This window comes from Lepidochelys kempii, chromosome 23 (genome assembly GCF_965140285.1).
Source record: "Lepidochelys kempii isolate rLepKem1 chromosome 23, rLepKem1.hap1, whole genome shotgun sequence".
NCBI lineage: Eukaryota > Metazoa > Chordata > Testudines > Cheloniidae > Lepidochelys > Lepidochelys kempii.
Genome location: NC_136402.1, coordinates 5,597,858 through 5,610,889, shown reverse-complemented (window position 1 = coordinate 5,610,889; position 13,032 = coordinate 5,597,858). Strand labels below are relative to the sequence as shown.

Here is a 13,032-nt window from a genome sequence, read left to right as displayed (position 1 = left end):
ATCTAAACACGGGTGAGGCGCTAACTCCCCTGTGCAGCCAGCCTCACGTTCCCCTGGAGCGGCTGCTTTACTAAGAGGATAACGGCCAACTACTGCCGCCGGCTGGCGCTCCTTTAGTTCGAGGCTGGGCAGGCTCGCATCCTGCGGATCCCCCTGGAGGGGGAAGAGTATGGGAGAGTTGCCCCAACTCCCGCATGGGACCACAAACTCCCACATGGGAGCAGGCCAGGACTACCACGGAAGAATGGCCATCGGGCAAGCGGTGCAGGCCGGTGTCTTAGTGGAGTCTGGGTCTCCCCCTACCCCAGCTCTCTGCCAGCAATTGGGGGCAGGAACCAGCCTGGGTCATGTCGGCTCCTTTAACCCCAGATGGGGAAAGAAGCTGGCAGGGCAAGTGTTGAAAGGCAAGGACAGGAGCTGTGTCCCAGCCCCTCACTGGAGCCCCCCAACCCCTCTGGAGCGAGCAGGGGGAAAGATTTGGCCAGGCCGATAGATGATGAATGAAGATTAATGGGAGAGGGGGGAATAGAGAGAGGGAGGGAAGAGACCACAGCAAAGGGGCAGGGCCCCATGCATGAAGGGGTCATATCACCGACGTCTCCCCCCCAACCCTGCATGGGACCCCCAGCCCGGGCATCTGCCCCCACAGCTGGGCAGGGAGAGGCCGTGACCCCTTACTCCCATCGTGTGTGCAAACAAAGGGACCAGCCTGGGCTGAGTGGGGGATGGTCAGAAGGTGCTGGGGTGGAGGGGTAGCTAGCTGGATGTTGGGGGCCATTAGCCCCTGTGCAGGTGGGGGCCCCTCTGCTGGCAGTTCAATCACCTCAAGCCTGGGCTTGGCGGGGCAGGGGATGGTGGGTGCCAAGCTAACAGAAGCTCTCAGCCCTGGGGCGGGGGGCACGGCGCACTCCTAACAAGCTTTGGGGGTGGTAACGATCGCTTGCTGCTGACAGTCGCCCGTGCTCCCTGCCCGCAGCTGGGACAAGAACCCAGGAGTCCGGACTCCCCCCTCCCCCATGCTCTGACCACTAGACCTCCTAAGACCCAGTTCCCTCCTCCTGCCATGCAGCAAGCAAGGTCAGGGGGCCTAGGTGCCCTCACCCCGGCACTCAGCTGCCCGCCTTCCCCGCCAGATGATTCTTTGGACGCAGAAGTTTGAAAATAGCCCAAGGTCTGAACCGGGGGTGGGGGAGAGAGGGGAAGATGCAGCCAGGCGCGATCCAGAGCTAAATCCGTCCCCTTGGGCCGGGCAGCGGGCGGGCAGGCGGGGTCAGGTCATGACAGTCTATTCATATCAGCGAGTGTAAACACCGCAGCGGGCAGGGAGGGGGCATTGTTTGGGGAAGTGGCATGGGGAGGGTCTGGCACCCTGGCCATGCCTGGCACCATGGGAGAGACAAGGCAATGCCAGCTGTGTGGATGGGCAGCCCTGGGGCAGACGGACAGCCAGGAGCTGTCTCCCTCTGGGGCACTGCCCCAGGTGGGCAGGAATCCGGGCCGAATCAGAGCTCAGCGAGCTCAGAGCCCCACTAAAACCCCTGTAGCTCAGGCTGACTGACCCAGCGCCCACTCCTCCAGCCACCTCCCTCCGCGTCCCCCGGGTCCTTATCCTCCTCCTGGCCAATGGCAACACAGCAGCCCCCTCCCTGGGCACCCCGAATCACCCCTTCCTGCCACGCCCCAAACACCCCTCCACCCCCACAGCGCCCCGCACGCCCTGTCTCTGCCACACCCCAAATGCCCCTCCACCCCCACAGTGCGCCAAACGCCCCTGCCACGCCCTGCACACCCCTCCATCCCCGAACGCCCCTGCCACGCCACGCCCCAAACGCCCCTCCACCCCCGCAACACCCTGAGCACCCCTGCTGTGCCCTGCACACCCCTCCACCCCCGCAGCACCCCGCACGCCCTGTCTCTGCCACACCCCAAATGTCCCTCCACCCCCACAGTGCCCCATATGCCCCTGTCCCTGCCATGCCCCCATGCCCCTTCACCCCCGCAGCACCCCGCATGCCCCTCCACCCCCACAGTGCCCCATATGCCCCTGTCCCTGCCACGCCCCAAATGTTTCACAGGCCGCAGCTTCCTAACGAGTCGATGAAAAAAACCTCATGGAAAAATGGAGCAGAGCCAGCAGGGCGCTGGGTCCGACCCGCTTGCTTTAGAGACACCTAACAAATCTAGTGGTTAGAACGGGGGGCTGGGAGCCAGGGCTCCTGGGTTCTCTCCCCAGCTCCGGCAGGGGAGTGGGGTCCAGTGGTTAGAGCAGGGGGGGCTGGGAGCCAGGACTCCTGGGTTCTATTCTCTGCTCTGTGACAGCCCCTCCTTGTGCCCCACTCTCCTGCTGGTGGCAATGAAGGGGGAGGGCCAAGAAGAGGAATTATGACTATCACGCCTGCACCCCTGAGCCCTGGTGGGGATCAACACGCCAGGAGCTGCTCAGGCCCTGCCCGGCGCAGCAAGGGCTGCCCCCCACCAAGGCCTGGCCCTGGGAGGAGAGCAGTGGCCAGCAACACTTTAGTGAAGACGTGGGGCTATTTTTGGACACTTCAGCGCCCCCCGCTCCCTCAGCGGGGGTGGAGGCAGCTTTGCGGGAGGCCTTGGAGCTCTGACAGGATCCCCCACCCCCCCCACCCCTTCCTCCAGCTCCTATTTCGGGCTGCGGCCGGGTTGGGAATCTGGGCTCGCTGCGATTCTCAGATTCCAGCCGGGCCTAGGCGGGGCTCGTGCCCGGGCGGAAATTCCTGCGCCTGAAATTTTCCATATACAAGCTACGCCCCTCCCCACCCCCCGCACGCCCTGCCCCCGCTAGTGCCCCACAGCACCCCCGTGCCCCACCCCCCCACTAGTGCACCACAGTGCCCCCCAGCTCCCCCTCCACCCCCTCTTCCCACCTCTGCTAGTGCCCCACACCACCCGCCGCACCCTGCCCCCACTAGTGCCCCACAGCGTCCCCCTGGTGCATGCCCCCGCTAGTGCCCCACAGCACCCCGCAGCTCTCCCTCCACCCCCTCTCCCCACCCCCCCCAGTGCTCCACAGCACCCCCCTGCTCCACACCCCCACTAGTGCCCCACAGCAGCCCCCCAACTCCTGCTCCCCACCCCTGTTAGTACACCACAACACCCCCCAAGGTATGACAGAGCCACTGACTATTGTAGCCACATGCTGGCCCCCAGGCCTGGTGACCAGAGCCTGGAGAACCAGGGGGTGATGGGGAGCTGAGTCTACAGCAAGGGATCTAGTCAGGGCCTGACCAGAGCACTGGTTAGACCACATTCCCCTCCCGGCACTGAGACAGAACCCAGGAGTCCTGGCTCCCAGCCCCCTGCTCTAGCCACTAGACCCCACTCCCCTCCCAGAGCTGGCGTTAGACCCCAGGAATCCTGGCTCCCAGTCCCCCCCTGCTCTAACCACTGAGCCCTCCTGCTGCTTTGTAAACTTCATGGCCCGTCCTTATTCCTTCCCTTCACTGAGGAGACAAATCAGCCCCGGCCCCTCCCAGCAGGGGGCGATGTGGGGAGTGGGGCAGGAGTTGGCTGTGGGGAGTGCTCCCGGCTACACCAGCCCCTGCCTCTCCCAGCAGGGGGCGCTGTGGGGGGCAGGGGAAGGGAACGCTTCTCCCAGGCAGGAGGCAGGGCATTGCTCTGATATTAAGGCTGCTGAGGGAGGGGGGGCTGGATCCCGCTCCCCTGAGATGGGCTTTTCTGGCTCCCCGTAAGCAGCAGGGCCTGGGCCTGTGTTTAGCCTGGCACTGAGCTCCTGGCGCAGAGCAAGGGGGGGTGGAGGGGCAGTGGTGAGAGCCGCCGGCCTTTTATGGCATTGCACAAACTCCCAGCATGCAGACAACAAATCCCCCTGCGGCAGCGCGTGGCGCAGGCTGGGCCCGGGGGCAGGGGCGGCTCTGCCAGCTTGTCCACATAAGGAGCGGATCCAACGGGCCTGGCGGAGCGGCTGGGGGCCGCTGCCAAAACCCAGCCTCTTCCTGCCGGGATCCCGCTCGCTCGGGGACGAGGCTGGCGGGAGCAAGCGCCGGTGGGGGCCTTCCGGCTCTGGTGCTGTGAACTTCCAGGCAGCCGTGCCCTACTGGGCCCCCGGTGCTGCGGGCTTCCCCCTGGCATTGGCCAACTGGGACCCCCGGCGCTGCGGGCTTCCCCACAGCAGTTCCCCATCAGCACAGTGCTGGGGAGCTCTGTCGCTGTGAGCTTCCCCACAGCAGTGCCCCATCAGCAGCACATGGGGCTGTCACCCCTGGCCAGTGGGGCTCGGAAGGGAACCCACCATCCCGGGGCAGAGAGGGCCGGAACCCTGTGGAGCGAGGCCCAAAGACTGGCCATTTCCCAGCTGGGGATGAGGCTGGGGGGAGGAGTTTGGTGTGACCCCACCCTGCCAGTGAGCCCCAGCTCAGCCCCACAAGGGCTTCCCTTTGAGGCGGGAGAGGGAAGCTCAGCCTGCGGCCCATTCAGGCATTGGCATCTCTGGGGAACCAGTGTCAGGTGCCCATGAAAGCTCCCCGGTAACCCCATTCTGCCCCCTCTTGCTTTCACACTGCAGCTCCGGGTGGCTGTTACACAGCGGCTGCGCCCCACCCCAGAGGTGGCTGCAATTGTCATTCCTTGAACACCTTCTGCCTGAGTGGCTGGCTGCTTTCTCCAAAGGTTTATTGGTGTCGCCGGCTCCATCGTCCAATCAAGAAACCAAATTCCAGAGCAGGGAAGTGAGAGTCAGGAATAGAACCCAGGAGTCCTAGCTCCCAGCCCCCTGCTCTAACCACTTGACGCCTCTCCTGTCTCACAGCTGGGAACAGGACCCAAGAGTCCTGGGTGCCAGTCCTGTCCCATAACCCTGACAGCAGGGACAATGTCCTGGGTGCTTTGAAGTCTCCAGGCCGGAGAGATTCAACTGAGAACAGGGCAATGCCAGCAGCCTGTGGGTACAACCTGTGCCCCTTCTCCCAGCTCTCTCAGCTGCCTCTGGGGACCCCATCACTGCCTTCCCAGGATGCCAACCCCGGGGACACAGGCTTGGCTCTGCCCAGACTCCCCCCTCCCCGGGACAGCTGGCATGCCTGTGCCATGAGGCTCCATCAAGGCTGAACAATAGCAGCTGTGTGATGCTAATGGGGGTCTGGAATGCACAAGGCCTGGTGGGGAGGGGATGCCGGGGGTGGGGGGCGGGGGAAGGCCAGGGGCTGGGGGAGCTTCTTGTAAGTTCCCAACCCAAGGAGGGAGCAGGGCAGAGGGAGTACAGCGAGGGGCACAAGAGAGAGTTTGGGACAGGAGGGGGAGCTGGCCTTCGAAGTTCAGAAAACTTTGGCGGTCAGTTTGGGTGGAGATCATTAAGCTAGTTTTTGGGGGGAACCCAAAGGCTGGGCTAGCAGGGAGCTGTGGGTCAGGAGTGAGGGGCACCGGCAGAGCTCGGGGCAGGGGGCGGGGAGGGGAGCGCAGGATGGGGACAGCAAGGGGCTGCCCCAGGGCTATGAGTCTTTTCCTTTCCAAGGCATCACCGAACAGTTCTAAGATTCCTCCACTTCAGAAGACAATGCCGCTGTTACCCCCCCAGTCCAGCCCCCACCCCACCCTGCCCCTGCTAGTCCAGCCCTGGGCTCCCCCCAACTCCGCCTGTGCTCCTTGGCCTACATCCCGCCTTGTGGGTGTGGGGTGAGGACTCAGGCCCCCTGGGTTCTATTCTCAGCCCTTGGATCTCAGGGCACATGTCCAGGACGCCTGGGTTCTCTGGTTGTCATGTGGCCTGGGGCAAGTGGCCTCTCTGGGCCTCCTCATCCGCAATTCATAGCGAGGGAAGCCAGGGGCCCCCCAGCTCTTCAATGGGTGGGGAGAACCTGGCAGACAATTCTTCTTAGTGCAGTCAATGGCTGAGCCAGAGCCCAGCCCAGGCTACCCAGATCCAGCCCCTACCCAGGAACACAGGAGCTGGATGCTAAACTTCCCCAGCTGGAAACACACTGCCCCACTCCCCTCCTGGCTCCCATCCCCCTGCTCTAACCACTAGACCCCATTCCAGGGGAGAGAACCCAGGAGTCCTGGCTCCCACCCCCCTGTTCTAACTGCTAGGCCCCACTCCCTTCCCAGTGCTGGGCAGAGAACCCAGGAGTCCTGGCTCCCACCCCCCTGTTCTAATTGCTAGGCCGCACTCCCTTCCCAGTGCTGGGCAGAAAACCCAGGAGTCCTGGCTCCCAGCTCCTCTCCTGGCCTAACCCCTGGGTCTGCCCCAGGGTGGGAGGGAGCATGGCTGTTGCCAGGTGGGCTCGGCCATCCCCTCTGCCCACAGCTGAGTGCTTGTCATGGACCTGCCTGCAGGCTGAGCCAGCCTGTCCCCTCCCAGCCAGGGACAGAGCCAAGGAGGGGCAGGGAGTGGAGGTCTAGGGAAGTATGGGCACCCCCCACCCAAGGCAAGTTCTCCTCCAAGAACTCCACCCTGCCCAGGAAGAGAACCCCGGGGTCCTGACTCCCCCCAAGAGGTGTCAACCTCACCTGAGGTCAATAATGAACCTTCCTTGCCCTCCCCATTCACTGCCACTGGAGGGAAAGTGAATCACAGAGTGGGGAAGGGACTTGACTATGGACAGTGGCAGAGTAGAGACTAGAACCCAGGCGTCCTGACTCCCAGCCCCACCCCACTCTAACCACCTGAGCCCACCCCTCTCCCAGAGCTGGGGACAGAACCCAGAAGTCCCGGCTCCCAGCCCCCTGCTCTCACCACTAGATCCCACTCCCCTCCCAGAGCCCTCAGCACCAGCCCGTGTTCTTGGCCCAGCAGCCCCCTCTTCGTCCCCTGGGAGCCTTGAACACTGACTGGGCAGCATGGCCCGAGAGAGGCCTGGATTTGGAGCATCCCGGAGCAGGTGCTGCCCCCTGCCAAGGGAACCCCACTCGGTGAGGCTCCATTTCCATGGGCCAGCCAGGGGCTGGGAGCTCACCTGCCAACTCGGAACTGAGCTGACAGTCCAACAAACTCGCTTCACGGGGGGCAGGAGGGGAGGAAGGTTTTGGTCATCAGGGGCTAGATTGGAACCGCCATGGGGACCCCTCCGCCAACCCCTAGTGGCTGCCCGTCTGATCTGATGATCGGTGGCTGGAGCCCCCCCAGTGTGGATCCCACTGGCTCCTCCCCTGCCCTGAGCCCCATTCCACGCATGCTGCAGAATCACCCGTGGGGTTCGGGGCTCCTGCCACAGCCCCATGGTATAGGCTTCAGGCAACCAGAATTTCCACAGACACCCCCGACCTGGACCCCCAAGAAAGCTCGGATTCGCAATGCCTGGGTGTCCCCCTACCAGGCCGAACCAGACCTGCCCCAGAGCTGGGCGCTAGGGACACCTGGGGCCAGCTTGGACCCCTTTGTCACTGGGCACTCGTCGCTGATTTCACTGGGGGGATCTCAATACAGGCCCCTGCCGCTGGCACCTGAGGGACTCACCCCACACCTGGGAGCCTTCTCCCCAGCACCCGAGCCATTCGCCCCTCAGTGGGGGGCCCGCTGTGCCCGGAGGGTGAGGGGCAGGGACAGCAGGGTCATGCCCCAGTTCCCCACATCCTCAGCGGATTGTCCAGTGCCCTGGGGCCTGCCGGGGAGACTCATCAGCTCCCCTCCATAAGTGGGGGGTCGGGGGGGCAGGGTGGGTTTATCTTTGTCCCTAGCCCATCCTGGGCCAGGCCGTTAGGGGGCTTAGGGGAGACACCGAGGAAGATGCTGTGAAGAAAGTGAGACCCCTCCTGCCCCCCCAAACTCATGGCACTGCCCAGCCACCAGCTCCCCCTCCCCATGGCCTGCCAGGCACCCCCAACTCATCACAGCACCCATGCCCCACTGCATCATCACCCCTGATATGCCACCCTGGCCGAGGAGGGACCCAAGTGTCTGGAGCCTGAGGGGTGGCCAGGGAGGGACCCAGGTGTCCGGGGAGTGGCACAGCCAGGGAGGGACCCAGATGTCCAGGGTAGGGGGGGGGCGGTACGCCCAGGGAGGGACCCCGGGGTCCGGGGCGTGAGGGGCGGCCAGGGAGGGAGCCAGGTGTCCTGGGCGTGGGGGGCGGCCAGGGAGGGACCCCGGCGTCCGGCGGACTCACCCCAGCGCAGGAACTCCGCGATGTATTTCTCGTGGGCCAGGGGCGAGGCGCCCAGCTCGTGGGAGACGCAGAGCAGAAGATCCAGCAGCGTCTCCAGCCCCAGGAAGCTCCGGTCCAGCGCCAGCGCTTCCAGCTGCTTCAGTCGCACCTCGGCGGACATCGCGGACGCTCGTGGGGTGGGGGGACGGGCGGGGGGACGGACGCGAGCCCGGCGGAGAGGGGGGGGGCCCCCCACGCGTGGGTCGGCAGAGCCCTCGCCCCCTCCCTCACATCCAGCCACGCGCGCCAAAGCCACGGGGATGGGCGCCCGGCTCAGCGCCCCCTGCCCCGGATCGGGCTCATCCCAGCCCCCGGCCGGCCCCTGTCCCCCCGCGGCTCCCTGCGCCCTGCTCCGGGCTGGCAGCGCAGCGGACGGAGCCGCCCGGGCCAGGGGGCGGGGGCTGGCGGGGCCGCACCCACTGTCCATGTACAGCTCCCGGGGCGGGGGGCGCTTAACCCCTTCCCTGCCGCCGCGCCCTCCCGCCCCCACGGCTAGGCACCCTCCCCGCCACGGAGCCAGCCCGTCCGTCCATCGCCGGACACGGCTGTCTGTCCGCCCCCTGTACAGCCGTCCTCCCGTCCGTCCGTCCCCATCTATCCATCCATCCCCGGACCCAGCTGTCTGTCCGCCCCCCATTCACCCGTCCTCCCGTCCGTCCGCCCCTCCTCGTCTGTCCGTTCCCCCCATAACCATCCACCCCTCCGCCGCCCCCCCCATCTATCCATCCCCGGACACAGCTGTCCGTCCGCCCCCCATTCACCCGTCCTCCCGTCCGTCCGCCCCTCCTCGTCTGTCCGTTCCCCCCATAACCATCCACCCCTCCGCCCCCCCCCCCATCTATCCATCCCCGGACACAGCTGTCCGTCCGCCCCCCATTCACCCGTCCTCCCGTCCGTCCGCCCCTCCTCGTCTGTCCGTTCCCCCCATAACCATCCACCCCTCCGCCCCCCCCCCCATCTATCCATCCCCGGACACAGCTGTCTTTCCACCACCCTATACACCCGTCCGTCAGCCCGTCCCCGTCTGTCCGTTCCCCCCATAACCATCCACCCTTCCGCCCCCCCCATCTATCCATCCCCGGACACAGCTGTCTTTCCACCCCCCTATACACCCGTCCGTCCGCCCCTCCCCTTCTGTCGGTCCCCCACACACCCCTCGACCCGTCCCTCCCTCCCAATCTATCCATACACCCATCCCCGGACACAGCTGTCTGTCCACCCCCCTATATACCCGTTGGTCCGACCCTCCCCGTCTGTACATCCCCCCCACACACCCATCGACCCGTCCGTCCGTCCTCATCTATTCATCCACCCATCCATCCATGCCCCGGACACAGCTGTCTGTCCACTCTCCTATACACACTTCCTCCCGTCCGTCCACCCATTTATCCATCTGTCTATCCATCCGCACACACCTATCCATCCATCCCCACACACGCCCCACCCATCTGTCCAGCCCCATATACACTCATCTATTCCATCCATCCCCATACACCCCCCCTCTATCTATCTATCTATCTATCTATCTATCTATCTCCATGCCTTTATCCAGCTAGTTAACCCTTCACCCGCTTTCAGTTAACCCTTCAGGGCTCCATTCCCTCCTGTCGCCCCCGCATGGTGGTGAGACCCCTCAGTGGAGCGGGGGCAGAGTGGGCAGGCGGGTGGCATTAAGAGGGCAGTGCCTGGGCCCCTGTGTGTGGTTGGGCAGTGTTGATTCCCCCCAGCTGTACACAACTGACTAGGATGAGGGTGGGGGGGAAGGAGAAATGAGATTGCATTATAGAATAGAACCCAGGAGTCCTGACTCCTAGTCCCCGCCCCGCTCTAACCACTAGACCCCACCCCCTCCCAAAGGCGGCGATAGAAGCCAGGAGGGAGGAGGTTTGGCCAGCTAGCCAGGTCTGTCACTTCTGGCAGTGCCCTGCACCAGCCGCTTCAGCGGATGGTGCAAAGCCAGCTCTAGTGGGCACTGCTGGGTGAACTGGCCATGGGGACGTTACCTCCAACCCCCCACCTGGCTCAGTGATGGGCCCTTCTCTTATTAACCCTCTGTAGTGTCGCTTTGCATGTCATGTAAACAGCCACTTCTCAGTTTGGATCCTGCACCGCTCCGGGGGCTTCCTGACATCCAGTGGTGGTGAGTTCCACGGGCCCATTGCGTAACCAAGTCCTTTCCTTGTATCATTCGAGAAGGGTTTTCCATTCAGCGTCGCCGCACGGCCCTCGTCCTTGTGTTGTGGCTCATATCGCAGCACCTTTCTCTGCCCCATGCCTTAGTCCATCTCCTGCCAGCCCCTCTTACCCTCCTCTGCCCTAACCGGTCACAGGACCATGGGGCCTGCCGGACTGGATCTGACCCTAGCTCCCTCTACCCTGGGAACCTGCCTCCAACAGCAGCTGGCTCCAGATGGAGACACAAAACAGCCTCTTCAACCCTAGGAGCCACAGCTTACCTGAGCCTGAAGTGTGAGGTTTTTATCTCCCTTCTGACAAGTGTTAGCATTAGCTGTTATAACTGAGGCTGTAGCTGGGATCCACCTTCCCACTTGGAATCTTGTGAAGCTCTTGGCCTCAGGGATTTCATGGGGCCGGGAGTTCCACAGGCTAATCGCGTCGTGTATGGCAACCTCTTTCCTTTCATTGCTTTGGAATTTGCCACCGTTTGGTTTCACTGACTGTCCCCTTTTTCTTGTGCTCTGAGACGGGGGAAGCAGAAGCCCCCAGTCTCCCAGGCACGGCATTACAGACCTACCCTGTGCCCTCTTCTTCGTCCCTGGGCTAAGAGACGGATCGAGTCACGCTCCAATTTGCCCTCAGTCAACTCTGAACCTGCCCTGGGCCATGGGACATGAGATGACCCACACAGCCCAGGGCGTCGAGACAGGGCTGCCCCCTTGGTTCCCAGAACATGGGAGGATTTTGCCCAGGGTTCATGTCAAGGCTGGCTGCCAGGGTGGGGCTGGCAGCCCAGAATGTGTGTGCCCAGCCGCACCCCCTGGGCAGAGCGACACCCGCACACCACAGGATCCCAGCAGGTGCAGGGGGGCTGGGCAAGGGCAGGGCCAGAGTAAAAATAGCCCCCCAGCTGCTCTGAGCAGCAGGCGCTCAGGGAGACGCAATGCAGCAGGCTGGGGGGTGCTGCTCAGGAGTTCGTGGGGAGGCCCAGCTCTGAATGCTGGTGCTGGGCTTTGGAGGCTCCGAGTTTTAACCAGCAGGGAGGGAGAGGAGGGGGCACAGCTAAATAATCTCATGCTTATCTTGTGGAGATACGCTGGGGATGGAACCCACAACCCAGGAGTCCTGGCTCCCAGCCCCCTGCTCTAACCACTAGACCCCACTCCCCTGCCAGAGCTGGGGATAGAACCAGGGCGGAGGAGGGCTCACACCCTAGGCTGCCCCCCGAGGGACAGAGCAGGGTGCTAACCCTGTAACCCGGGTGCACAGTTCAGGCCGCAACGCCTGACCCACCCTGCCCCTTCCCCTGCAGCAACAGTGCCCCCCTGTGCCCTTCGGGGGAATTGCAGGCTCCCCAGCTCCCTTAAAGCCCGGGCCACCAGAGCTCACTCCCCGGCCTTGCAACTGCTGTGGGACCTGCCCCCCGGGGTTTGGGGGAGAAGGAGGAGTGTGGGGGGAAGGGGCAGTGTCGGGGTTTGGGGGAGAAGGGGCAGTGTGGAGGGAAGGGGAAGTGTTGGGTGTGGGGGGAAGGGGCAGTGTGGGTTTGGGGGAGAAGGGGGCAATGTCGGGGTTTGGGGGAAGGGGGCAGTGTGGGGGGAAGGGGGTGCCAGGAGTCCTGGCTCCCAGCCCCCTCCCGCTCTAACCACTAGGCAGCGCACTCCCCTGCATACCTATCATGGGCGTCTCGCATATCTGCAGTTCTACAATCAGCCACAAGACGGCGCCCTAGCTCAGGCTTATCCCTTGTGAGGGGCGGGCAGGGGGTTAGACGAGGCAGCGTGGGCCTCAAGGGGATGGGGAGGGGCTGATCCCCCTCTCCTGACTCCCTAGGAGCTTTCACAGCTCCTTTCCTTGGCACGGGGTGCTGCCCATGGGGCTGCGTGCGAACCCTGGCACTGGCGCTTGGTGCATCGGGTGCTGCACTGGGACTCCAGGCTCTCCATTGGCCTGAGGGGCCGGCACTGCTCCAAGGAAGCTCGCAGCCTTGGAAGTCCCCACCTTTGCTGGTTACAAACACAGGCCGGACACTGGGCCCTACAAACGACCGGGCTGGAGCAGCAGGTGAAATCTGCCCCAGCCGAGGCCTTGGCCAGGGAGCGTGTGCCAGGCGGGCAGGTCTCTAAGCCCAGCTGCCACCATCTCACCTGAGCCTTTGTCTACTCCTGCGATTCCCCCCAACACCACCTGCCAGGCCAGACCCCACCCCCGCACTGGGATATCTGCTCCCCTGGTGCCCGACCTGGGTCCCCTCTTGTCCCATCAGTGCCCGCCTTCCCTGGCACTGAGCTGTCCCACTCGGAGGCAGCTTGATTGCGCACCAGCTCCTCACCCACCCTATGCCCAGCACCAGGCTGACTGGGGCTGCAGCAGGTGGGAAAGAAGCGGTGAACCCTGACACCCCCCCCCCCCCCGCAGCAGTGGAAATGGCTCCCAGTCGGTGCCCGGGAAAGCCCTGGCACGGGTGGGTTACAGAGACCATCGTCGCCTACTGCGGCCCGTGGCCTCCGCGGAGCAACCACCTCACACCCGGCATTGCAGATTCCCAGCTCCGGCTCAATCCCAGGGATCTCGGGGCAGTGCCTGGTACCGGAGCGTTTGACAGCCCAGCGCCCCGGGCTGGGTGTGCCCACCCTGGGGCCAGGGCGGCGGAGGACGCGACAGCCTGCCCCTGCGTCCTGACTTCAGAGCCAGGCATAGCCATCCCAGACCTCCATCCCGATGCCAGGCG

The 13,032-nt window shown here is 64.3% G+C and overlaps 1 protein-coding gene across 4 annotated transcripts in view; it reads right to left on the bottom strand.

Annotated features, from left to right (window-relative positions):
- The window catches only part of DMPK (DM1 protein kinase), a 31,435-nt gene extending 22,973 nt beyond the window's left edge, over positions 1-8,462 (bottom strand). For all 4 annotated transcript variants that reach the window (XM_073321380.2, XM_073321385.2, XM_073321381.2 and 1 more), the window contains exon 1: positions 8,088-8,462. In XM_073321380.2, the coding sequence (XP_073177481.1) occupies positions 8,088-8,247 (160 nt within the window). In that variant the 5' untranslated portion in view covers positions 8,248-8,462. The remainder of the gene's footprint in view (positions 1-8,087) is intronic.
- Positions 8,463-13,032: the final 4,570 nt, after the last annotated feature.